The 27,538-nt window shown below is 39.2% G+C and overlaps 1 protein-coding gene and 1 non-coding gene across 2 annotated transcripts in view; one reads left to right on the forward strand and one right to left on the reverse strand.

Moving 5' to 3' along the window:
* Positions 1-4,864: 4,864 nt before the first annotated feature.
* The window catches only part of NR1D2 (nuclear receptor subfamily 1 group D member 2), a 33,245-nt gene continuing 10,571 nt past the window's right edge, over positions 4,865-27,538 (reverse strand). The window contains exons 2-8 of the mRNA XM_058290814.2: positions 25,911-26,177; positions 24,596-24,684; positions 22,268-22,412; positions 19,837-20,456; positions 16,511-16,696; positions 13,932-14,142; positions 4,865-8,271 (exon numbers count right to left, since the gene is read on the reverse strand). Of these exons, the coding sequence (XP_058146797.1) occupies positions 8,075-8,271; positions 13,932-14,142; positions 16,511-16,696; positions 19,837-20,456; positions 22,268-22,412; positions 24,596-24,684; positions 25,911-26,177 (1,715 nt within the window). The 3' untranslated portion in view covers positions 4,865-8,074. The remainder of the gene's footprint in view (positions 8,272-13,931; positions 14,143-16,510; positions 16,697-19,836; positions 20,457-22,267; positions 22,413-24,595; positions 24,685-25,910; positions 26,178-27,538) is intronic.
* On the forward strand, positions 12,631-12,737 carry LOC111763584 (U6 spliceosomal RNA). Its single transcript, XR_002796423.1, has one exon. It is a non-coding gene; the product is annotated as a U6 spliceosomal RNA (small nuclear RNA).

Genomic DNA, 27,538 nt, shown 5'->3' on the forward strand with positions numbered 1-27,538 from the left:
TAAGCCCAGGACAAGATGGCTTCACAGGTGAATTCTACCAATCATGCAAAGATTAAAAACCAATCTTGCTCAAACTTAAAAAAAAAAAAAAAAATTGAACAGGAAACTACACCACCAAACTCATTCTATGAAGCTTACATTACCCTAACACCAATGCCAGATAAAGATGCTACAAAAAAAGAAAATTACAGACCAATTTCTCTAATGAATATAGGTGCACAATTCCTCAACAAGATACTTACTGATCAAATTGAAAAGCACATTAAAAGAATTATACACGATGATCAAGTGGGTTTTTCTCAGGTCTGCAAGGGTGGTTCAACACAAGAAAATCAATTAGAATAATACACCACATTAGCAAATCAAAGAAGAAAAATAACATGATCACAGGCATTTGACAAAATACAGCACCCTTTCTTGATAAAACACTCTGAAAGATAGGAAGAGAAGGAAACTTCCTCAACATGATAAAGAGAATTTATCAAAACATTTATGAACAGCTAACATTGTACTCATGGGTGAAACTGAAAACTTTCCTTTTGAGATCAAGAACAAGACAAGGATGCTCACTGTCACCAGTTATTCAGTATTGTGGTAGAAGTTCTTGCTAGAGGAAGCAGGGAAGAAAAAGAAATAAAAGGCACAAATAGGAAAGGAAGAAATAAAACTTTAGCTATTTACTCATGATTTGATCATATACCTAGAAATTCCTGCAAAATCCATAACAAAGCTATGAGAGCTAATAAGTAAGTTCAGCAAAGTGGTGGGATACAAGACTAATAGGCAAAAATCAATACTGTTTCTTTACACTTCTAATGAATAGTCTAAGGAGGAAGTTAAGGGGAAAATTTCCATTTACAATAGTGACTAAATGAATTAAATATTTAGAAATAAACTTAACAAAGGACATGAAGGACCTGTATTCAGAAAACTACAAAACATTGTTAAAAGAAACCAAAAAAGACCTAAATAAATGGAAGGACATTCCATGTTAATGGATTGGATGGAATATCATTAAGATGTCAATTCTACTCAAATTGATTTATAGGTTCAACACAATCCCAATAAAAATTCCAACAGCTTTTTTTGCAGAAATGGAAAAGAAACTATCAGATTTGTTTGGAAGGGTAAGGGGCCGCAAATAGCAAAAAATATCTTTAAAAAGAAGGAAGTTAGAGGACTATCACTTCTTGACTTTAAAGGCTATTACTGGGAAGCAGATGTTGCTCAAGCAACTAGGCTCCCGCCTACAACATAGGAGGTCCCTGGTTCAGTTCCCAGTGCCTCCTAAAGAAGACAGTGAGCTGGTGTGATGGGCAGGCACCGCAAACTAACATGAGACAGAAGAAGAAAAACATGAGAAACACATCAGTGGGTAACAGAGGTGGCTCAAGCAATGGGTGCCTCCCTCTCATATTGGAGGTCCTGGGCTTGGTTCCCAGTGACGAAGAAACAGAGAAGACAAACAGATACAGCAAGGGCAAACAACGAGGGGGAGGGGAGAGATAAATTAAGTAAATCTTTAAAAATAACAAAATAAAGGCTATTACTTATAGTGTAAAAACAGCGTGCTACTGGCATAAAGATGGACTTATTGACCAATGGAATTGAATGGAGTGTTCAGAAATAGGTCCTCCCATCTATGGCCAAAGAGTTTTTGACAAAGCTGTCAAACCCACACTGCTGCATCAAGAGTTTATTCAACAAATGGTGCTGGGAGATCTGGAAATGCGTTATCTTCTCTATCTCAAACCTTATACAAAAATTAACTCAAAATGGTTCAAAGACCTAAATATAAAAGCTGGAGCTACAAAAATCCCAGAAGAAAATGTAGGGAAACATCTTCAGGATGTTGGTGTTTTGTTTTTGAAGTACTGGGGCTGGGGATTGAACCCAGGACCTCATAGGTAGTTGAGCACCTGCTTCCCACATAGGAAGTCCAGGGTTCAGTTCTCAGTGCCTCCTGAAGAAACAAACAAGCAAACAAATGAGAAAACCAACTCAGGGGAGCCAATGTGGCTAAGAGGTTGAGCACCAGCTTCCCACATACCTCAAAAAATAAAATATAAAATAAAGACAAGCAACCCAATTTAAAAATGGACAAAGGACTTGAACAGACATTTTTCCAAAGAGGAAATAGAAATGGCCAAAAGCACATGAAAACACGTTCAACATCACTAGTTACTAAGGAAATGCAGATCAAAACTATGAGATATCATTTCACACCTTATCAAATGGCCATTATTTAAAAAACAGAAAACTGCAAGTGCTGGAGAGGATGTGGAGAAATAGGAACACTCCTTCACTGCTGGTGGGAATGTAGAAGGGTGCAGCCTCCGTGGAAGAGCTTGGCCGTTCCTTAGAAGTTCAATATAGAGTTGTATGATATGGCAAGACATTTGTACACCAATGGTCAGAGTCACATTATTCATAATTGCTAAAAGATGGAAACAACCCAAGTGCCTATCAACTGAAGAATGGATAAACAAAATATAGTGCACACATGCAACGGAATACTATTCAGCTGTAAGAATAACTGATGTTGAGATGCAAAAGACAAAAGGACATTATGTTGAGTGAAACAAGCCAGACACAAAAGGACGAATATTGCATGGTCTCATAAAATGACTAAATACAATGAGTAAATTCATAGTTACACTCTAGAGTATAGGTTACTAGAAGACAAAATGTGGGGAAACAGACTTTGGCCCAGTGGTTAGGGCGTCCATCTACCACATGGGAGGTCCGTGGTTCAAGCCCCGGGCCTCCTTGACCCATGTGGAGCTGGACCATGTGCAGTGCTGATGCGCGCAAGGAGTGCTGTGCTACACAGGGGTGTCCCCCGCGTAGGGGAGCCCCACGCGCAAGGAGGGCACCCGTAAGGAGAGCCACCCAGCGCGAAAGAAAGTGCAGCCTGCCCAGGAATGGCGCCGCCCACACTTCCCCTGCCGCTGACGACAACAGAAGCGGACAAAGAAACAAGAGTCAGCAAAAAGACACAGAAAACAGACAACCGGGGGAGGGGAGGGGAATTAAATTAAAAAAGAAGACAAAATGTGGGTTGAGAAGGGGAAGCTGATGCTTAATGTAGAATTTTTAATAAGGTGGACTGTCAATGTGAGGAAATGGAAAGAACTGATGTTAACATGTTACAGTGACTGTAACACTGCTGATTTATAAATGCACTTGTGCCTGAAAGGGGTCTAAGGATGTAAATGTCAATTGAAAAAAAAGCTAAAGGATAATCTAGGGCCTGTGTAACCATGAACTCAGTGGTAGATGAGGATTGTTATTGCAAATACAACACTGTTCTATGAATTAGAATAAATGTATGTCACTATTACAAGGTGTTAAGAATATGATATGGTGAGACATGAGGAAAATACAACCAATGTAACTTAATGACTATAGTTAAAACAGTAATGTAGTATTTTTGCAGCCATGGCAGGAAGGTATTGAATCTGTGCTAAGAGTCAACAATAGGGGGATGGAAGGGGTATGGGATTTTGGCATTTTGGAGTAATGAAAACGTTCTGAAATGGACTGAGCTGATGACAGCTCAAGTCCACGATGAAACTGAGAGCCACCGAGTACACTTTGGATGGATTGTACAAGGCATGCGACCACATAACACAGGGAACCCTGGCACTGTGGCACAAACAGTGTAAGAATGTTCTCTCATGAACTAGAACACACAATACTAAAACATGGTATTAACAGGTGGAATATACCCAAATATAAGCTATGGAATACAGTTAGCAGTAATATTTTGATGATCCTCTTTGATCATTTGCAACAAAAGTTCACAACAATGCAAGGTGTTGGTGGTGGGTGATATATAGGAATCCTGTATGTTGTACACGATTGTTCTGTATACTCACAACTTCGGTAGTAATAAAAAGAAAATAAGATGGCACATTTTAATGCAGCTCCTACTGAGCATAAAATGTAAAACCAGATCTATGAATTGGCTGTCTTCAACTCATTTACTCCCAGATAACATTTGCAAAATTCTGAAGGAATTTAATCCCTGTTGTCTGTGAACACATTTGGAGTTTCTCATTAGACTTCCAAAGCAAAAAAAGGTGGCAATATATACATTTGTACAATAATCCACTGCATTTGCTCAAATCTGACAACATCCAAAGTAGTAGGTTAACAAGGTCTTTTCTCTTAACAGCACACTTTGCAAGGAGCTCCTCAAAGTACTCAAAATGTGGCAAATACAGGGGTTACTTGGTAGGCTAGTCTGGGGAAAACTGCATCCCACTAAATTCATCCTTAAATGATTCATAATGCACATCACCTCCTTAGAGAAGAGGTCTGATGCAAAGACATTTCAGTAACCGTGTTTAACCCAGCATTTCCCAATTTATTTGGGTCAAGGATCTCACTTCTCCCATCTAACTTTTATGCAGAAAAGTAGTAGACCGTACTGGTCCGGGATAAACCACAGGGCATGCTGATTAAGTAACAGTCTTAACTTTGACAGCATGGGTTAAACCACTAGGAAAAGGAGAAGGGGTGGTCGTGCTGAGATGCTTACTGCATTCATGGCTAAGGCCAATTCTCAGGTAGACGAAGTACCCCTTCCTCTCTTGCCACTTGCTTTCCTAAAACACTACCATATTATTTGCAGTGAATTCAGTTGCGATTATAAAAAATGGCAACAATCCTTGCTGGAACTACTGAATAAACTTTACCTGAAATCTTAAAAACAAAACATCTGTATGTATATATTCCCACATGCTGAATTCAAGATTTAGATAAGAGATCCCGCTATACCTGGGGAAAAAATAACTCACAGTAAGTTATCAATGGTTTTATAAAAATGTCAAGGTAGAAAGCCACCAGAAACCCGCACTTGGTTAGAAATATTTATTACACCCGCCCCCCGCATGTACATATTACTTTTCAGAAACATGTTCTCTTCAATTACACTTTGTAGAAAATAAACCTAACTCACATTTTGTCAATGATATATATTTCTACCATTTTTAAAACAATAGCCATTTATTCTTCCACATTAGTTCAAGAATAGCTTCAAGTTTTATGTTTCGGGTAAATTCAAGACAATCTTTGTTTATAAGTAACAATTTCCTGACAGAGGCCCCCCTCCCCCACCCCTAAAAAAATTCTATATCCTAAGTGATAAACTCTTCTTGTACATTCAGCAAACTTTACATTGGAAAACAAAAAGAACTGAGATAGGTATTTCCTTTTCTTTCGTGCACAGTAATAAATCTAGCTGAGCTTCTATATCTTGCTTTGCAATGATGTTTACATAAAAGAAATCATATCTTGTCAAGTTACAATGGTAATTTCTTCAAACGTAGATTTGAAAGCTATATAATCCACTGAAATTCCCCTTCTACTTTTTAAATCTGGAATTAAACCATCAGTATAAAAAAAATTTCATCCCAAGATGCTTCCCCTTTCCTTTAAGCAGCTTCTCTCTAAAAACGTGAATCCTTTCTCAGACCATGTAAAGAGACACATTAAAAGCAAAGAATTTTTTTTTAGTTTGCTGACACAATGCCCTTAAGTTTGCTGACATAATGCCCATATTTTAACTTCAAAATGTAAAATCAGAGTTAAAGCATCACTTATTCCATACAGTACATTATTAAATAATCAACAGTGTCCCACCAACTCAGAAGTTTCCTAAACGGGTTGTCTTCTCTGCATTCACTATGTTTATAGCCAATGACTCAATAAAGAATGTGCTTATAACAGGCTGCTGGTTTAAGGTTAGAATTAGATTTTCAATATTGGGCTATTTTCAAATATAGAAATGCTATGAGTGATATATAACTATTAATTTTGTTTCCCATTACCTACAGGAAGAATTCATTCAAATAAATTTTTACAAGACAAAATGCAAATCTATATACCTATATATAGATGTATACATGTATATACTGAACCTAACCAAAGTATTATAGGCAATACTACCATATTTGATTACACATTCTCAAAGACTTAGTATTTGTTTTAGATACATGGTATAAAGAGACTTAGGCAAAAGGCAAAATTAAGAATCAATATGATCTTTGAGGTTTTCAATTATTACTTCAAAAAGCTGTTTCTATCCCCTGAAGAAGAAAACTATGCAATTGTTTATCTTAGGAAAAAAAGTATAAAAGATAATGCTATCATGTAAAGAATTCACAAAAACTATGCTGTATATCCCATTAAGTCATACTTACTTAAGGTAAATTACAATTATAGTTTATAGTGTATTACAGGCATCACCGTCACCTTTCCTCTTTAATAATGAGGGTCAACTTTTTTTAACTTACTTAACCAGTGCCACAGAAATTCGAGTCCCAGTAGCAACAAGTTAAAGATTACAAAATAAGGCATTCTGCTCACAAGTCATCAAAGTAACAGGCTTAGTATAGCAAAGCAGCCTCTTTGCCTTTTTGCAATTTTATATCATTCAAAAAAATTATATAGAAGGTAATCCTTACCAAAAAATTCCAATTAATCAGTATTTTCCAGGGAAACAGAAATACATACATAAAATCCTCAACTTTGGCTATTTCTCCTACTGCCATGAACAGAAGCTGATCTCATCTATTTAATAAAACCCAATATTAGAAATGTGGATGAAATGTCTTTGACTATACCATTTCTAAGCCTAAAGGTCAGACACTAAATGATTTTTCAAATTATCGAGTAAGTTTAATTAACAAAATCCCTGTAGTGTTATTTGGGGATTGGGGAAAGGACTCAAAACATATATACATACACACACTCTAACATATTAAACAGTGTCTTTAAATATTGATTAGTTCTCCAGAAAGACAAAATTCTTTACCACCAAGCTGCAGCACTGTGTGTAAGGGGCAGCAATGTAATCTTTTTTTTTTTAGTACAAGGTGAGAATCTGAATGAACTTTTAAACAACTAGTACCTTAAACAATATTTTTACCAATGATGAACTCTAAAACACCTATTTTTTTAATTTTTACTCAACTGCCTGTTGTACTTTTACATTAAGTGTCGATTAAATTAACAAAAATAGAGCATAAATTCAAAACTCTACCGTCTAAACATTTTAAAGCAATGGTTATGTCATCAACAGATAAAATGCACCTAAATTTGGGTTTTTTGACACCTCTTGTCTTACATTTATTGTATGATAAAGTTCTTCACAGTTTAAAATATTGTGAAGAAATATATTTATATATAACTATATTCACACACATGTTATATACACACTTTATATGTCTGAGATTCCCATAAACATTGAGTATGTGTGTCGGGGGGTCTCCCACACACATGCAGGAAACCCTGAAGAACGGATTGGTGTGGGCTGTGAAATGATTTCCCAGAAAATAAGAAAAGAATATTATGAATAATTATAACAAAAAGTTTACCTATTTACATAGTGCCTATCTCCCAAGAGGTAAATATGCTTTACAGACAGTTTTTAGTATCTCTGAGGTGGGACACTGGAGCACTATCAATCCCATTTTCCACAATCAAGTAACCTGTCTAAGACCATACACGTTAACATTAGCAGACTCAAGTACAGACATGGGGATCTCCTATCTCCCCAAGTCTCCAAGTACCAGATCACGTGGTCTCGTGAAGGTTTTCCATTACAACTGGTAGCTGGAAAAGGTTCCCATTACCCAACGGGTTAACTTCCATAACAACAGGATTGATTTTTCATTCAATAGAACTTCTATAATAACAGAATTAACTTCTATGTCCTCGGGTAATGGTGATTGTGCATTATTATTTATACCACAGGGAGATCAAAACGTTTTTTGGTTTTGGCAGATGAAAAAGTCTTAACATTCAGTATGATTATATTTCAGTGTAACTTCTCCAGTTTTAAGTGCGACACAGCTGATTGGTCTATTGGGGAGATGCGGTCGATGTCTAATCAAGGCTGAAGAGTTCTCAATCCAAAGAGCTACTGTGTGATTAGACAGCCTATAATCTTTAATGTCTTAAAGGTCTTTTCTATCTCCATATAGGATATACGCGTATAAATAAGCATTTTAGCACAAAATGTACAGTTGGCGTGAGTCAGTTCGTGTTCAGATCAACAAAGGCCTTAGGGGTGAACTTTAAAGGCCAAGAGCTCCTCCGAGTGCATGTTGTTTAAAGATCGAAGATCTGGCAACTTAAGAAGAAGTTTTGTAAAAATAGAGGCCTCGTTTGGATGGTTTTTCATTATTAAGGTCCTTAGTGCACGGATGAGGGTTTCCTGCAAAGCCTCCACGGAGTTGACATTTTCTATTCCAGATCGATCTAATGGGGAATAAGGAAAAGGAGAGGATATTATTAACATTAAATATAAATATGCATTTCTTGTTTGTCAATTGCACTAAAGAACTCAAAACAAGGTTTCATACATGGGAACAAAAGCAAGAGATAATTGACAAAATGTTTTAAATCTAATGGCAAAATTTTTATCATAAAAATATTCCATTCTGAATGGATTATAAAATGTTATATATTATAAAGCATATACATCACAATAAGCATGTGAAAAACTGGAATTCTTTAATGCATACACATCACGAGAAGCCCGTGAAAAACTGGAATTCTTTAATGCTTAGGTATTTTTGTTTCCATATTGGGAGCTGCCCTCCAAGGAGCCCCCACATGGTTAAGGAACTGAGGGTGACCCCAGCCAACAGCCACAAGGACCTGAATCCTGCCACAACCACGGGAATAAGCCTGAAAGCAGACCCTTCCCCGGTGGGGCCTTGGGATGAAACCACAGCCCTCCCCGACGGCTTGGCTACAACCTCCAGAGAAACCGTGGACCTCTGGCATGCAGCTACGCCACAACTGTATTCCCATCCCTCAGAAACTATGAGGTAACAAATGTTTGCTTTTTTAAGCCATGAAGTTTTGGGGTAATTTGTTATGTAATAAACAATTTACTACATACAAGTTTATTACACTAATTATATTACTCTGCATTCATGGTCACTTAGCATGCTTTCTTAAACTCAGAAACAAAATGTTTAGAAACTCGTGATTTAGCATAAAGCAGTAATAAAGGAAAGCATTTAACATCGGCCTCGCCTGTGGAGTTTATGAGAGGACTTTTTCACTGACAAGGGCTATTTTCTTCCTGTACAAAAGGAGGCAGTAGTGCACCAAAAATATTCAAAGGCCTCTATTATAGAGAGGCCGTAATTGATAAGCATAACACAAGTAAACAATATTTTCTGACCATTTATACCCTTTTTTCACTTTTCACAAGGAGAATGAGGAGGTCTTCATTGTAACTGGTAGCTGAAAAGGGTACCTTGCAATGCAAGTACACAGAACTAAAATTAAGAAATGGGCCAAGAAAGTTTGATCAACTTGCTAAACTCAAGAAAAATTGATGAAAATAGGTACCCTATACGTGACAAAATTTAGATTATTCTTACAACGATGTGCTAATTCATACGGAATAAGAAGCAAATTGAATGCTGGCTACTGGTTTTGGGTGGGGAATACTTTTTACAACAAAATTGTTTGACAGAATACCTCTCTTGACATCTGAGTCTGGCCACACAATCAGAGTCACCTTTGCAAAAATACTTAAAGCCTTCAATAACATTTCTAAGTCCCTCTTGCCTTTGAAATTCAAGTAATTGCTTTTTCAAACATCCTTGCAATTCATTTACTCATTTGCCAAACATTTAATGAAATGAATGGATGTACTGGTGCTAGGGAATCAGCAGTGAACAAAACAAACCGTAACTCCTTCCTTCAGGGAGCTTCCACTGTGGCAGAAGAAAATAACTGGTTTACATCATATCCTCAGCTATTTATAATACCAACAACTGGGAGAGAATAACAGTGATCCCATAAACAAAAGAGACTTTAAATAAGCGGGAAAGGCCATCTGAGAGGGAATGGAGGATAAGTGGACGTTCCTTTGGTGAATGTCTGGTGTTTGGGTAGCCTATGGACCTCTTAGCCTCAGGGACTTGCATGCCTAGACCTAAAATGCAAATCGTAGTAAATGTTTCCAAAATCTCCATTTTCAAAAGCCACGATCTTCATGACTTCAAGCCCAAAGAACCTAAATTCTATCTGGCTGGGTCATCAGTCTTCTGGACACTAACTTTGGATGCACAGAATGAAGTGGGAATTCATCTTCTAAATGGTGCACTAAATGCTTCACTATCTATCTTCCACTTCCTCATCTCGTCTGTCATCCCATTCCCAAGACTGTACTCCTCTCCAAATCTTCTATTAATTCATTCCAGAAAGGAGAGAAGTTCAATTCCATCAACAAAACCTCTGAGGGCAACCAAGATCCCTATCTAGATGGGCCGTGGCCTCACACCTACATGCCAGTCCCAGGCCTGGAAGGGAAGGGACTGCTGCTCCGTGACACAAGCTGTCTGAAGAGAAAGCACCTTCCCAAACTAATTCTCCTCCTGTCCACAGATGGGGACCCTGCCCACCCTGCAGGCCAGCGTCAGTGTTGAGGCTGCTCCCCCTCAGCGGCTAGAGCTCTTCTGTTAACAAGTGGTGTCTCAGAAAGGCCCGGAGGCCACAGGAGCAGGCACTCAGACACCTGCTCGCCAGTTATTAAGAATGTGACTTGGGCGAATTATTTAACCCTTTTGTTCCTCAAACGCCTTGCCTGTTTTAACTGATATTAGCATGTCCTAGCTCAAATCAGAGATCTGCTGTGAAGATGAGATTATATAACGAGACCAAGAAATTAACTAGCATTTCTTATGACAAGCATAAAAAAGAAGGCATCTATAGATTCCAAGAAAAACAAAAGGTTACTCTAAATTAGAGGTAAACGAAGATATAGCTGAATTCTAAAGCAACTGACAGGGAATATAAATAAAGAATCTATCTATTATTATCTGAGGTTTGGAACATTTTCCCTCAGACTGAACAGGTATAGGGCAGAGTTTTACACAGCCTTTTCAACATCTCAATCCCACTGCATGGTTTTACAGTTAAAACTATCTGCATAATCGTAATATGATAAATGCTCATTTTTTTACTTTTTGTTTTAGAAAACAACGCATGGCATACAATCACAGTTAGAGAACAGAGTAAATGCTGTCATTCCTGATGATGTCATAGAAATGGGAGAGCTAAAGAAGCCAGGATGTGGAGGAAGGAGGATACTCACTCCCTGAGGAGTGAGAGTATGCATCTACACCAACCAAGAAGAAATATGTAAAATTAAAGTTCAGAGAATGTGCCTATATTCTAATTTTAATAAAGTAACTGAAAACTGAAAAGTTCATTAAAACCTGGGAGGGAAAGTGAGTTGTATCTACTGAAGAAAAAGAGGTACAAGCGTCTTACTTAGAACTGGGTGGGCAACCATCAGAACAATTAAAAAGACAGATGGTGATAAATCTAATTCTTTGCAGAATAGGACAAGGAGTACTTTATGAATTTCATTTTCCTGTCTAGATACTGTTTTAAAAATAACAGTCCTTTTTTAAGTCTGACATGAAAACTAACTTATATTTAAGTTAAAAGACCATACTTTTAAGATGCATAGAACTGTACATGCACATGTGTGTACCCTCGTTTCTTTATAGAGAGATACACTAAAAATGAGAATACATTTTACTCTCTTATAATCAGATTTTTTTCATATGCCATATATCATACAAACATGGGTAGACAGAGACCCCAAATGCCAAAAGTAGTTTTCTTTTGGCCGCAGTATAATCTTTTATTTTCATCTTAACTATTACCTATTTTTTAAAGAACCCATATTATCCTTAAAATTAGGGGAAAAAAGTTTTTCAAAAGATTAAAACAAAATAAAAATCATGACCCTAGTGGAAATATAAATGGATGAGTCGCACAGTCCCTGCCCTTGAGATGCCCTTCACTCCCGTCCTTTGTGCCCTCCTGCCCGACCGCTGGCACGTGGTCCTTCATCTCCCCCGCCACACCCCTCCACTGCCTCACTGCTAACAGCATTTCAACAGTCTCACCCGACTCCAGCTCGAATGACTCTACATGTCGGATCCACTCAGCACTAAGGTGAAGGCTCCGCTGTTTACCCCCGATCGCTCCCTACTTTAGAAGTTACACTGACTTGTGTGGTCCTGTGCTTCAGTTACAACACTGCTTAGCCCTCGGAGCTTCCACAGTGTAACCTAGAGCTTTCCCTAACTCCCAAGTCTTTTATCCCCCTCCTCCTGAGGTAAACTGCAAGCTCTGACCCCTGCCTGCTCCAGTACCCTTCCCTGTGCCTCTGCGCCTTTTCTTCACTGGGAAAACCCAACAATCCACACTTCAAATTCCAGCTCCACTGCCATCTTTCCCACAAAACCTTCTCAGACAACTCTCTTCCTTTAATCCCTTCTTACCTCAGTCTGAATCACAAGGTTTAGGAACATAAAGCTTTTTTGTATTAGTTCTGATTCTCCCAATAGACTGCAAATACTTTAGAGCAAGCTCTGCCTTAACGTTTTTTTTTAAGCACCTACCATGTAATGCCACCTCCACCAAAGCAATGAACGATTAGCTTTGGTTTTATAATAATAGATTTATTAATCTTATATCAACTCAAACCAATACTAACTACATTATCAAGAGATGACTCTGCACAACTGCAGGTAAAACAGAAAAGGCATTATAAGCTTTCCAAAAAAACAGGTATCCGTGCTCGCTTCTGCAGCACATATACTAAAATTGGAACGATACAGAGAAGATTAGCATGGCCCCTGTGCAAGGATGACATGCAAATTCGTGAAGCGTTCCATATTTTTTTTTAAGCTCTCAAGAAATTTCATTGCACTTTTCTTTCAATAAATTTGTTGCATTCCACCCCCCCCCCCAAAAAAACAGGTATCCTGTATTAACATATTCCTTTCATACTATTCCCATGTCATAAATGAAGTTTTAGCTTCTAGGTAGAAATGGTCAGAAAGAGCCAAATAACACTCCTAAATGGTGTAAGTCTTTATTTAGACCACTAGTTTACAGGCCCTTTGAGATATACTTCTCCTTAAGAAGTATTAATTGAAAGGTTTGCCACATAATGAGGAGCCATAAATTATACTTTCTAACTCTCACAATGCCCTTTACACACCAGGAAGCATTCAAACGGGAAACAATGCAAGTCCTATTAAAACACTACAAAATTCTCAACACGTGTTTTAACATGAAGTTAGCGATACTTCAAGGTGGCTGGCACTTACTTAATTGTCCCCAGGAAAGCCACTATGCCTCCCTGTTATTGAGAGTAACAGCCTCTGCTTTAATGGTTACTGTCTGAATTGCACAGAAATAACCGAAATAAAAATGCAAGGTGGCAGGGAAACTGGGAAACATCATCAGTGAGTCACAGAAATCAACACTGGGCGTTAGGACTCAGAAGTCTTGGTCATCCATCCAGTGGGTATTCTGTGCCCGATACTGTGCTGAGCTCACATGGGGCAGCCCCTTCCTTTGACAGGATGAGGAAATCGAGACTCAAAGGGATAAAATAATTTTTCCACGTCACACGGAAAATTCAGTGGCAGGGCTAGGCTAAAGCCTACAACTCATGATTCACCAGTCTTTACAACAAAACACTCCATTACCTTTTGGTACTCAACATTTTCAAGGAACCGCACTGTATTTTAATTAAAGTTAGATATGTATTAGAATAACTTACCTGGAGTTGCACATAGTTGTCCAAAAAATAAACTCAGGAAATAAAGGTTTAGACTTTTAAAAAATTATGAACAAATACTAAACACTAAGAGTGGGGAATGTGAGGCCCAGGTCTAAGCATTATATAACACTTTACTGTCATGATGGAAGAAACAGCAATTGTGCAAATATAACAGGTTCACATAATTTATCAACTTCCTCGGAACCTTCTCTCTATATAAATTGCTGGAACATACCTATATGCTACCTTCCTCCTATTTTGTCACTATATTCCAGGTGTGGTAGTTTTGAACCAGCTTTCTTACCTGCAGATACCAGGACAACTGCTGTAAACAAACTCATCTCTTCATCACTAAGTTGGAGGGCATTTAGCTTCTCACTAAATTCAAACATAGAGTTTAGCAGATCCCCTGCTCCCATTGAGTGTAAATCATCCACACTATACTTCTTTCCACTTAAAAAGGTGACAGTACGCTCCTTTGCATCAAATAATGATGCAAACCGTACCATTAAAACCTGAAAAAAGAAAAAGACTTAAATGTATTTAAAGAATTTCCATAGTAATACTAGAGAAATAACTCAGTATTCAAAGTCAGTTTAAAAATAATCCTACATCTAAAAGAAAGTTGCAGGAAAAAAAAATCACTTTCTTAGGCAAATTCTCGACCAAAGCAATAAATATCCCAAGAAGAATATCAAAAGAATTCCAGGGAAGTTGATATGGCTCAAATGATTGGGCACCCATCGACCATATGGGAGGTCCAGGGTTTGATTCCCAGGGCCTCCTAGAGAAGGTGAGCTGCCCCAAGCAGAGAGCTGGCCTGAGGAGAGCTGGCCTATGCAGGAGTGCTGCCCCATGCAGGAGTGCTGCCCCATGCAGAAGTAATTGGCTGGCACAGCAAGCTGAACCAAGCAGAGACCTGGCGTAGCAACAAAAAGACACAGAGGAGAGACAATAAGAGGCACAGCAGACCAGGAAGCTGAGGTGCCACAAGAGATTGAGCACCTCTCTCCTACTACAGAAGGTCCCAAATCAGCTCCTGGTGCTGCCTAAAGAGAAAACAAGCAGACACAGAAGAATGCATGGCGAATGGACACAGAGAGCAGACAATTGGGGGTGTGGGGGGGGGGGATAAATAAATAAATCTTTCCGGGTGGGGGGAGGCATTTCAGCAACCAATGGCAGAATGGTTGAGACCTGACATACTCTGAAACTCTATTAATGAAGATTCTGAAATGCATTTAGAGAACTGAAGCAGGCAACAATCCCAAGCAGTTTAAAAGTGGGCTCTGTCCCAAAGGCATTAAAAGAAACTTTTTAGGCTACTAACTCTATCACATGACCTATATGGCCTTAGTGAAAAGAGCAGCATTTCAGTAGACCAACACGTGGGAACATCAAAACACCAAATACAGCTAGGCAAATGCAACAGGCCAAAGAGAACCATGATAATAAAAGTGTTTGAAACAGCAAGTCACAACTGAAATCCAAACCGAATTAGCCCACAATTCCATACTGCTTAGCCACAGCACTCCCTCCATTATCCTAAATGGCGGCATCTACATCATCCATTTCTCTTATAACCAGGCAAACAATGTGCAAACACCTTCCCTTTGTGATGCTCCCAAGCAAAGACTTGTTTTACTCAAGACGATCTAAAAGAGAGAGCTTTCTGTAAAGATGGTGCTAACTTTAGAACTCAGCAACCCCAAGACAAATCACAAGGTGGAAAGAATACAAGTCCTGGAGTCCCAGCACTTGTGTTCTAGTCCTCCAAGCACTGGGATTTACTGGTATTCCCAGAAAGTCTTCACACCTTTCTGGACCTTCACCTCCAAAATGAGTGAACTGAAGTTGATCTCGAACATCCCTTCTGGCTTTAAATCTTAAATGATTTCCTTTCATCTGAAATTCCTAACCCGTAGGTGTTACCTTTATATTAGTCTGTAGCTATTTTATTTCCTAATATGGCTTGCTCTCTGTCCTAGCCCAGGGTCCCTAGAAAACAGAGCCTGAGGTAAAAGCTTACGTGGGAACTGAACTGCGCTTGTGAAAGCAGGTGTGAGGAAAAAGGACAAGAGGCAGGGAGGGCGAGAGCAAATATGAGAGGCATGGAGCTTTACTGAGCTGGCTGCCACTTGTTCTCAAGAGCAACTGGCCACTCAGTCTTGGGACCAGCCAGAGAGAAGTGGAAATGTATCCACTGGCTCCTTTCCCTCTTTGATAAAAAGTTCCCAGGTGTGGCCCCCAGGACATCACCTCCCCACCACCACCTCCACTTCTGCCTTGTGCTTAAGGAAGCTCTGAGCAGGTGCTGAGGCAACAGAGAAGTGCCAGGGGCAGACAGGAGGTGAGGGGCACCGAACTAAGCCCAAGGAAAGGTACTGGCTGGCTGCATCCAAAGCCCAGGCAGATGCATCACTGCAAAGAAAGGTAAAGCAGAAAAAGGAGCTGCGGATCTTAAAGCAAGGTGAGGCTCAGAGGAGCCGAGGTGACACCTGATACATGTCTGGTATATCCCCCAAATATTCAGTATCTCCTAAAAGACAAAAGTCACATTCTTGTCACCCTCCTAATGACATATTGAACATAGTAAACACCAGGCGAGGCTTTCAGTAGGTGTCTAACAAGCTGCAGAAACCACAGTCCACACCTGAAAGCAATACTAGAACTTGAAACAGGGGATCCTAGGATACAGAGCTCCTATTCGTCTAGTCCTAAGTAATTCTGGATTTACCGTTTCTTCCCAGGAACCCAAAATGGACATTCTTTTGTTGGTAGTTACAGCCTCTGGACTATAAATGCTTTAGAAAATAATGAAAATATTCATGAAGATAAAATATTACAGGCCCTCCATCAATATTTAAGGTAAATAAAACCTACCTCAAAAGTTCCAGCCTTTAAAAGGTTGACCTGGTCATGCTGAGAGAGGTCTCTGAACCCAGGAATCCGCTTTGCAAATTCTACCACTTCTTTCACTGCTGGGGTAAAGCTCATAGAAAATTCTTCCCAGATTTCATGCCCAGATTTATGGGGATCCACATATGGAGATTTACTCATTGGACAAACCTAGTATAACACAAAACAGAAAAGCTCTTAAATTGTGAGAGATGGCAAAGAAATTTCAGAAGTACTATCTCAACCATTAAAATCTCCAACGTGAAAATAACTCCCAAACACAAGGAAAATCTCACTTTAGTACTTTGTCCATTCTACTCCCTTTACTACAGAAAGCTTTAAGGCAACCTAAATTAAATAGCAATTAACTTAAAATCGTAAATGAGGTAGCCTACGCAAAAACATCATCCGTAATAAGCCACATGAGAAATCTGTGGTACAGGTTAAAAGATAAGCACTGCTACCTTATGCTGGTATACAATGCTTTATGGTTTTCCAAACAAATTCCCACAGAACTGATTCTCAATCCTGTGAGTTAGTTATGACAGATATGGAATCACCATTTCTTAGAGGAGGAAATGAAAGTCTGAGAGGTTTGGTGACTTATCCAAGCAGCTAGACGTCGAAAGCCTAGGACCTAAACCCATTATTTAGTTAATATTTCAAAACCCCTACTTTTTATATATATATATATAGGCAGAATTACATTGTAATTTCCATGAGGAAAGGATACTGAGGTGCCTCAATTTTTAAAAAAATATCACTAGCCAGTTACACTTCATTAAAATGGCATGACCACTGATCTCCACTGGCTCAATTAGGAAACAATAACTGGAGACACAAGGTACATTTTCTACATGAGGGTTTGGTGAGGAAAAAACAGGAAGCCAAAGAATTTACAAGAAAACTAAAAAGATCATGAAACTTACACCACACACTCTATTAGTAAAATCAGGCTTTAACAGTGCCCAGTGATGGAAGACCATTACGCCAGGCCCTTGATATCGATGATTGTACTTATGAACCTTTTCTTGTGAAACTGAAACTCAGCCCAGTATTATATATCGCCTAAGAGTTACCTCCTAAAAGCCTCTTGTTGCTCAAATGTGGCCTCCCTCTAAGCCAAACTCAGCATATAAACCACACTACCTTACCCCCCCACACCCAGGGACCCGGCAGGAGACATGACTCCCAGGGATGAGCCTCCCTGGGAACAAGGGATTATTACCAAGTGCCACCCAGCAATGCATCTGGAAAAAGACCTTGACCAAAAGGGGTAAATATTAAATACACATGAGTTTTTATGACTAAGAGATTTCAAAGTGAGTCAGGAGATCATTCCAGAGGTTAGGCTTATGTATGTCTCAGCAGGATCTCACAGACGGCCACAGTAAACAGTGTCTCAAACAGTGGGGCACCTAATGGGGCTAGAGGCACCTAGACACTGTAAGCAGGGCAGACAAGCTCAGGAATTCAGCACCCCGTCAGTGGGTCTTATTTTGGAATTTATGCTTCCCATTGTAACAGAGTTAGATTCATTTATAGTTTCCCCACATATGAGTCTTCTGCCCCTTTTATTTGAATCTATAATTAGCAATATAGTTGTTAAGTATATGTTCCAGAGACTTAACTCTTTGGTCTATTCATGTGCCAGTTGAGCCCTAAATATCAGCAGAGTTGCAACACCTACTTTCTAGTTAAATGGATTCACCCAGGACAACCAACAAGGAGATGATGATGGACAATACCCATCCCAAAGAACAGAGAGTGTCTGCTACTACTGCAAGTAAAATAGCTCCATTCACCTGACCCATGGGATCTAAGCCCCCTCGCAATAAGAAACAGAGTGGGCATCATCATCCCAAAATTCTCAAGATCCGGGAACAAACAATGGACTAAAGTAGGCTTATTATTATTATTATTCTATTGTTGACTTATTATTCTAAAAATGGAAGAACTTGTATCACTGATTCAAAGGGAGGGGCCACCAGAGGATCTGAAGGGAGGGAGAGGGAGAGAGAAGAGGTGTAACATGGGGGCATTTCGGGGACATTGGAATCGTCCTGTTTGACATTGCAATGGTGGATACAGGTCCTTACATATTTTGTCATAACCTAGAAAACTGTGCTGGGCAGAGTGTAAACTATAGTCCACAGTTAGTTGCAATGCTTCAATATGTGTTCATCAATTTTAACAAATGTACCACACTAATGAAAGAAGTTAATGTGGGAAACTGTAGGAGAGGGAGGGGAGCATATGGGAATCCCCTGTATTTTTTATGTGACATTTATGTAAGCTAAAGTTTCTTTAAAAATAAAAATAAAAAATTTAATAAAAAGAAAAATAATTGGGGGGAAAAAAGCCTTTAAATTTTCACTAAATCCATAGAACATCCAGGAATGATTCTGTAACTATGAAGAAAATAACAAAATCAAAACCTAAATGCTTACAGATTTTTCCATCCTTAAGGCAACAACTAAATCTAATAAAATATAAAGGCTCCTTTCAGATCCATGGAATCTAATCTTACAAGGGGAAAAAAAAAAACTAACATGAGGATTGGGGTAGAGTTGACTATTTTGAATATGAAGAGAAAAAAATGTAATTACCTGTGTGTGGAATCAAGCACTATCAAGGGACCTCACGTTAAACTGGAAGTGGTGCAATATTGCTGTTTTTGACGAAATTTTGGCTGAACATGACTATTAAATAATACTTTCATGGATAATGTTGTAGGTAATTGTTGGAAAAAAAACTTGAATGATATGAATAATATTAACTCATTTCAGAGAAGAGTCTGAGAAAATCCTAAAACACTAGCCTATTAAATCAAAATGGCCCTAACTTCTCAAACAATGCAACATCTTACTCTATATCCAAACACCATTTTGCATTATAATGGCTGCAGAAAACTCTTTCCATACAAAGAATTCCTATGGCAAGCTAAAAGACCCGCCCTCTGAGAGAATCCCAAAGCTAATGAAGCACTGATTAATCACAATGCTTAAATTTTGAAAGAGATTTCCAAGAATTAAAGGACCAATTGTGCATAATGCATATTTTATATGGAATCCTAATTCCAATATTATCAAATCACATGATTGTACTTAGCTTTGTGTGAACTTAAGTCATTCAATAGCTAAGTGATGTTTATTAAAATTATCTGACCTAAAATCCTGCACAAAATTGATTCTGTCAATCTTTTAGGTTTTCTGACACCCTGCTCCCAAGTTGGTATATTCCCCAAATAAAAGAAAACCTTCAAAGCTTTCCTTGATTCAAGGTGAGCAAAAAAATTGATTTCACTATACCAGATGCATTCTCCCTCCAGTGTTGCACAGGTAATTATTCTTGTTCTCGTTCTGAGAAAATCCATCTATCGGAACTCTATCACATACTCTTTGAGTATAAGGGTTAGAGAAGTTCATACAATGTCCATTTGCAATACAAATGGCATGCCCATTTGGGTAATGCATTATGTTCCTCCCTTTGTACTGTCCATTGAGATGCTGCTCACTACAGGGAAAATGGCTAAGCCCACTGCCACAGTGGTCATGATTTAAATTATACTGCTCCATGTTCTTGGGAAGCCGTTCTCCTCTCTGGGGCTGCATGCTTTCAACTGCGTTTTCTCGCTGCTCTTGATTATACATAAAGGTGTCCTTGTGGGCTCTGGTCACCATGCCAATCACTTCTTCCTTTGCAAAATCAGAAGAGGGAGGAGAGGCGCTTTTGATGTTTTCCTGCTCTAGCGGGGGCATGGGTCGCAGCTGTTCCTGGGCTGGTAGAGCAGTCTGCTCGTGATGTTCCACCATTGTGTCGTTCTGCAAGTGACCACTGAACTGGCTGTTCATCATCGTCTTCATGGCACTTTGCATTTCAATCAGCATCCTCTGTTTTTCACGCTTAGGAATACGACCAAACCGAACAGCTATTGAAGAAAAAGATATTTAGCATCCATATTCTAAATAAAACCTGTTAGTACAAAGGAGTAATTCAAAATTATCTCTGATAGCTACGGCCTATAGTCATACGAGTAAATAAGGTCTATATATCTCTGGCCTAAATTATTCTAAACTTGCTGGTTACGCTTTTGATGTACCAAAGAGGGTGGGGAGGAGAGAATTTTTCATTTGTCTCCCAAAACAAAGCTGAGAAGATCTGTATCGTGGGTATTTTATAAGCTAAATCTAAGGAAGAAATATAAAATGAATGAATGAAAACCATAGTTTGAAGCAGACCAGCATTACTATACAACACCGTATTTTAACAAAGCTGAGGGCTCTGTTCTCAAAAAGGCAAGTAGAATTTCAGCCACCCACATCCATTCCTGTTAATGGAACCTAACAGATACAATCACTTCCTGAACATCCGACCCTTAGCAATTCATTTTCCTAATCTCAAGACCCAACAACAACTAAATGAGCTGCTTTCTTCTTTTCTGGCTTCTTATTTTATTTGTTTTAAAACAAATAAAAACCATGATCAATAGAAACGCAGTTATTGGAAAACTAACTTGTTGGATTTTAATTAAAATCAATGAAATTTTAAGAATGAGATTGTCTCTCCTCCATTCTTTTATAAAGTGTCTCTTAAAATGTGTTCTAATAATCCTAACCACTAAGAAAAGCAAAGCCTCTTTCCAGTCTAATGTTTATATAGAGATTTTTTTTTAATTCAATATCCCTACGAGCAAGAAAGCCTTACTAATCTAATTGTAGCCTCTGACATTATCACTATTCAAGACAAACAATTTTATTGCGTCTTTACCTCTACTCTCTCCTTCACAAATGAGTGCCATTTTTATTCTTTTGATGCATGCACACAATACCCATCAACTTTAGATTAGCGTTTCTACTGCTATAAAAAAAGGTTCCAGGTAATTGAAAAATCCAAAATATCAATTACCAAGATCTGTTATTTAAGAAATCCCTTATTGCAATATTCTATCTCTGAATTAGTAGGTATTAGAGTTAGGGTAACCTAAGGGACTGCTTAAATGACCTTTTCCGTAGAAAATTATCAGGGCCGTTCTTAGCCATTCTTAATTAACTCCATCAGGCTAATCCCTCTGAGGCGCTATACTCTTCTTTTCTGTTACTTAGAAGAGGCTATTCAAAAATTATTTCCTGAAACAGAAGAGTCAAATCTTCCCAAGATGTCATACTAATAGTCCCACAGATTACCACAATCTTTATTTTCCATGGGAATGGATCATGCCAGAACGGAGCAACTGCCTCCACTCCAGACCCTAATGCTTCTTTCAATTTTGCTAATCTCCTTTCCATGCATTCTCTAGAAGCTCAGCCCCCAAGACACATCATCATCCTAAGGCTGAGAAAGCGAGAGAAACGATTCATGGAAGGAAAAACGGATTCCACAGTAATATAAGAAATCCAGGAGAAAGAGCCAAGAATTCCTAAATCAAGAAAAATTCATCTTTTTTTTAAGAATTAAAAAAAAAAGTATAAAAGTTTTATAGAAAAAATAAAATTAGTCTCTTTATACAAGAAGAAACAAAAAAGTAAGTTGGGCCAAAGGCTGTTTCTGCATTGATAATGCTAAAATTTGACTTTAATGAATTTGGCATCCTATGAAACATCAAGGTATGTTTTCTGAACTTGCTTCATTCTAAGCACAAGGCAGTCACTGGTAACTGACTTAGAGTTCCAGTTTATGCTACGAAATAAAAGTCAAGCTCCATATGCTTTAAGAAATGCAATCGTTAAACTAGGGACATACCATCTCTTGACATTCCAACAGACAGACACTTTTTGAAGCGACACTGCTGACATCTGTTTCTATTCATTCTCATTATAGAGCAGTTTTCATTCTTCAGGCACTTTTTGTACTGGATGTTTTGCTGAATGCTTCTCCGAAAGAAACCCTAAGAACAAAGGAAGAGGTACTTATCCATTCAAAATTACCCAGATGAATTCCTTATAAGCACTGCCCCCACGCTTAACTATCCAGTATTTCACTAGCTACCTGGGAAGTAAGTTTGGCTTAGAACAGAAGGGTATATTATACTGAATCAGAGTTTAATTGGATTCCCACTGGTATTGGAAAATACCTATGCCTACTAGTCAAACAAAACTCTTCTCCCTTTGGAGATTCTTTGTGCTTGCTCTAAGCACACCGTTTACTAAACTTTTACTCTGTTGCCAGACCTGCCAGCAGCCACATTTTCTATCTCAAACTTTTAGCCACATACAAATTCCAAAATTCTTGAGATATGAATGATGACTCTTAAAGAGCTGATGGAGAGATGTGCTTGATGGCTGTAATTCCCACACTACAGCTCAGCATTCCATTAATAGAGCGTGGCCTTTCCTAGGTCTTTACCTGCTGATGTCAGCAAGTCCTACTTACACAGGCCAGATGGCCCTGTTTACAAGTCAGCAACAGGTAAACATTGCACTACATATCCACAAACCAACTAAGGATCCAAGGAGAGAGTGAGTTCCCAGAAGGTAGAAGGCTACAAACAGCTGCCTTTACTACAAAAACAATTCAAATACATGCTCTGTGACAAGTCTTCAAAGACAGCTTAGTGGTTCTGGGAAGAACAGAAAACTCAAAAAAATACAATTATCAACCAAAAAAAAAAAAAAACCACCAACAATTTTTTTAAAAAGATAACAACAAAAAAATTAATTAAAAAGAATTACCAAAATTATTTTAAACTGCATTTTCCTTAAATGTCCTAATTAATGACAAACTTCACAGATTTATATTAAGTAGTTGTGAGACACAATTTTAAATTTTATTGCTATGCTACTATATTTGACTAGGACACTGGAAGTTCTGCATTGGCACATTTTTAAAGGGTACAGAACAGATAATGTGGATTTATCAGATACACTATTAAGCTCATTTGCTTTGTGCTTTGGTTTGTCTAAACGCAGAAAGTGAGACAATTCCTACCCCATGATTACACCACATTAAAAAAAAAAAATTCACAGAATTTTTAAAACAGTGGGGAGGTGCTCCATCTATATAAAATACTGACCAGTCCTGCAAGTGACCCATCCATTAAGAACTACCACACTTGCAATTCATTCAGAGCCCCCTGGAAAATATTTCCTTTTTCATTATGTATATTCATTATCTTGCTCACCCTCCATATCCTGTCCAACTGGATTCCTGCTTTTGGCTTTTTTAGGCAAAAAAACAGCAAGGGCACGTGTCTTGGTCAGGTTAATTTTAATACTCAGAAGAATAGGAAGTTGCCAGATATTAAAATGAGATATACCCTGTGTGTAAGTAGGGAGGTAGAGGCTATCTTATTTGGAATTATCTGAACACTCTAATAGTGATAACTATGAAACATTCTACGAAACTTACAAATAAAATATAGCCACCCCAAGTTCTCAATTTATATCAGGGGTTCTTAATCAAGGGTCTACAGACCCCTGATTTCAGGAGGTCTGTGAGCTTAAATTGAAAACTCAAAGAAACACTCTTCTTGTGGGGACGTGTTGGTATAGGTGAGATATATTTATTAAATAATAACAGTATAGTGTGGACTTAGTAAGGGGTCCATGGTTTTCACCCGACTAAGGGGACTGTGGAACAAAAAGGCTCTAAGAACCCCTGATTTATATCCAATATTGTTTTACTCCCTTGGCATTATTTCTGAAGATACCACACTTTTTAAGTATGAAGGAATTATTGCCATCTCCCAGTACCTGACATGTCAGAATGTTAAAATATCTGATGAGACTTAGTTCAAATTTGGCTTAACCAAGCTCCAACAAGGCAGGAGTGCCTTGTCTGTTTGACTCCTTGCTATTTCCCCATCACCTAGAACAGTGCCTGACACATTACTCAATGTGCTTTTGTGTACGTGGTTTCATACCATAAATACATTTGACTGAGGGCACAAATTTATATCAATCGAAATCTTTAAAAAGGAAAACAAGTAATGTTTACACATTGCATAAAATGCTAAAGAGAAGCGGATTTCTCACTCCATGTCAGATAACCACGTACAGAAACTGGGAAACCTAACCTTAGCTCTTTAATCTTTCATTTCTTTAGGCTTAAAGAAACAAACGCATGCTTTACCTTACAGCCTTCACAAGCATGAACTCCATAGTGGAATCCTGATGCCACATCCCCACAGACTTTACACAGTAGAACCATGCCACTAAACTCTAGGGCACAAACAGACATGAAGTGAAAAGCTGGAAGAAACACTTCAACGGTTTGTTTTCTTTCCAAACGAATAGTTTATTTCGTTCAAACTCACAAGTACTTTAAAAAGATGCATATCTACTTTCACAAAATAAAAGAAAAATCTTTCCGCCAAATTTTTGAATCCAAGGAAATCACAGTTGTTGTTTTCTTTGGGTTTTTTTATGGTGGTACCAAGGACTGAACCCCGGACCTTGTACATGTGAAGCAGGTGCTCAACCACGGAGCTACATCGGCATCCTGAGTTGGTTTTTCCATTTGTTTGCTTGTTTTTATTTGTTTTTAGGAGGCACTGGGGACTGAATCCCAGACCTCCCATGTGGGAAGCAGGCACTTAACCACTTGAACCACATCTGCTCCCCCCATAGTTTTCTTTTAAACACCCCTTATGGGACTGCCAAAGAATCGCAGAAAGCTGTTTTTTCCCCCTTTCCTGATGATTTTAAACACATGCTAAACTCTTATAAATATGGAATTAGTTTAGTTAAACCAGATAGGCAACCAGAACAAAGCAAACAAACCTCATGGATAAGAATTAGGAAGTCAGGCAGAGAAGTCAATCAATAAAAAGGTCAAAGGGGCTTCCCTACAGAGCGCTTTGTAAACATGAAATCATTCCATGACGGCTGCCTTATAATTTTATCTCCATTTTAACTGTGATAGGTTTAAAAAGCATTGCTGCTTTTTATTTATGAGATTAAATTTTATGAGTGAAAAAAAATATTCAGTTCAGTTTACCTATGGGAGCCCGATGGGTGCTCTACCTTCCAGTTCCTCCTGTAAACCAGGACTTCTTATCTCCACACGCCCTCAGGGGTCCAAATCCCTGTACTCCTGTGGTTATCATCCCATTCCTGCTTTATTTCCTGATCCCAGGCATTCCTAGCTCCAACTTTATGAAAGTACACCCTTACCACAACAAGCAAGGGCTCTCTTCCAATTCAGCACTGTAGAGGAAATACGGTCAGGCAGAGTACATAACCACACATCTGCTCTGGGGTTAGGGACAATGATGATAGCCCTTGGGCTGCACTTTTAAGATCACCACTGATTTCTTACCTAACTACTGATCTGTGATTACCCAGAAGTGAAAACATAAAACAGAATGGTCCCACAAATGAAGTTACTAAATTATGCCCCACCTGAAATTAATGGTGGGAATCTTTAAAAAACGAAAGTAACTTACTTGTCACTCCAGCAGGACCCTTGGTCATCCCCGGCACACTCGATTTGCTTGTTTTCACAGGACAATCTATTCGATCGCTCTTGAGTATGCCGTCAATATTGGAGAGATCGGCATTCTTGGGGTTACCATTGCTGTCAGAGTTAGAGCTATTTGGAGAAGATGGAACAGAAGAGGAGGAGGACTGGAAACTATTCTCAGAACCCTCACTGTGACAAGAGGCAGGGCTTGAGGCTGAGCTGGAAGAACTGATATAGGCGATCACACCTCCTGGAAAAGAGGAGAAATCAGATTGTTAGAAACAAGGTATATATTTTCCGATTTTGCAAATCTAAACAGTAAAAGGAAAATTAGGGGGAAGTGGATCTGGCCCAACGGACAGGGCATCTTGTCTACCACATGGTGGGTCCATGGTTCAAACCCAGGGCCTCCTGACCCATGTGGAGCTGGCCCATGTGCAGTGCTGATGCGCACAAGGAGTGCCGTGCCACGCAGGGGTGTCCCCCACATAGGGGAGGCCCACGCGCAAGGATTGTGCCCAACGGATAGGGCATCCGCCTACCACATGGGAGGTCCAGGGTTCAAACCCAGGGCCTCCTTGACCCGTATGGAGATGGCCCACACACAGTGCTGATGCGCACAAGGAGTGCTGTGCCACGCAGGAGTGTCCCCCGCGCAAGGAGGCCCACACGCAAGGATTGTGCCCAACGGATAGGGCGTCCGCCTACCACATGGGAGGTCCAGGGTTCAAACCCAGGGCCTCCTTGACCCGTATGGAGATGGCCCACGCACAGTGCTGATGTGCACAATGAGTGCCGTGACACGCAGGGGTGTCCCCCACGTAGGGGAGCCCCACGCACAGGGAGCGCACCCCATGCAAAAAAAGCACAGCTTGCCCAGCAGTGGCTCCGCACACACGGAGAGCTGAAGCAGCAAGATGACACAACAAAAAGAGACACAGATTCCCAGTGCCACTGACAAGAATGCAAGCGGACACAGAAGAACACACATCGAATGGACAGAGAGAGCAGACAACTGGGGGAGAGGGGGAGGGAAGGGGAGAGAAATACATTTTAAAAATAAATCTAAAAATTAAAATAAAAGAGAATTAGGAGACTCTGTGCACCTAGGTGCAAATCTGAGCATCAAAAGTAAAAAGTTATCCTTGCTGCTTCCACAAAGCGCATATAAGCCCCGCTGATTTAAAAAGTACAAAGGGGAAGTGGATGTGGCTCAACTGACTGGGCTCCTGTCTACCATATGGGAGGCCCTAGGTTTGCTTCCCAGGGCCTCCTTGTGAAGGCAAGCAGGCCCTCGCCTGCAGAGAGCTGGCGCGTCAAGATGACGCAACAAAGGGAGACAAGCAGACACAGAAGAGGGCAGAGTGGATGATCACATAGAGCAGACAGCAAGCAAGCAGCAAGGGGAGGGATAAATAAATAAAATAAATCTTAAAAAAAAAAAAAGTAAGACAGCCTTCACTGGCTTAGTTGTTCACAACACAAGGAGACCCAAACCTAAAGCTTTTCACTCTCTAATCTTTCCCTAAAAGGGCTGCACAGCTTAGAATAAACCAGTTGTGGCCAGAAAGAAAGGGGGTTCGGGTCCTCTCTTTACTTCTTCCGTTACAC

Source organism: Dasypus novemcinctus, chromosome 31 (assembly GCF_030445035.2).
Source record: "Dasypus novemcinctus isolate mDasNov1 chromosome 31, mDasNov1.1.hap2, whole genome shotgun sequence".
Classification (NCBI taxonomy): domain Eukaryota; kingdom Metazoa; phylum Chordata; class Mammalia; order Cingulata; family Dasypodidae; genus Dasypus; species Dasypus novemcinctus.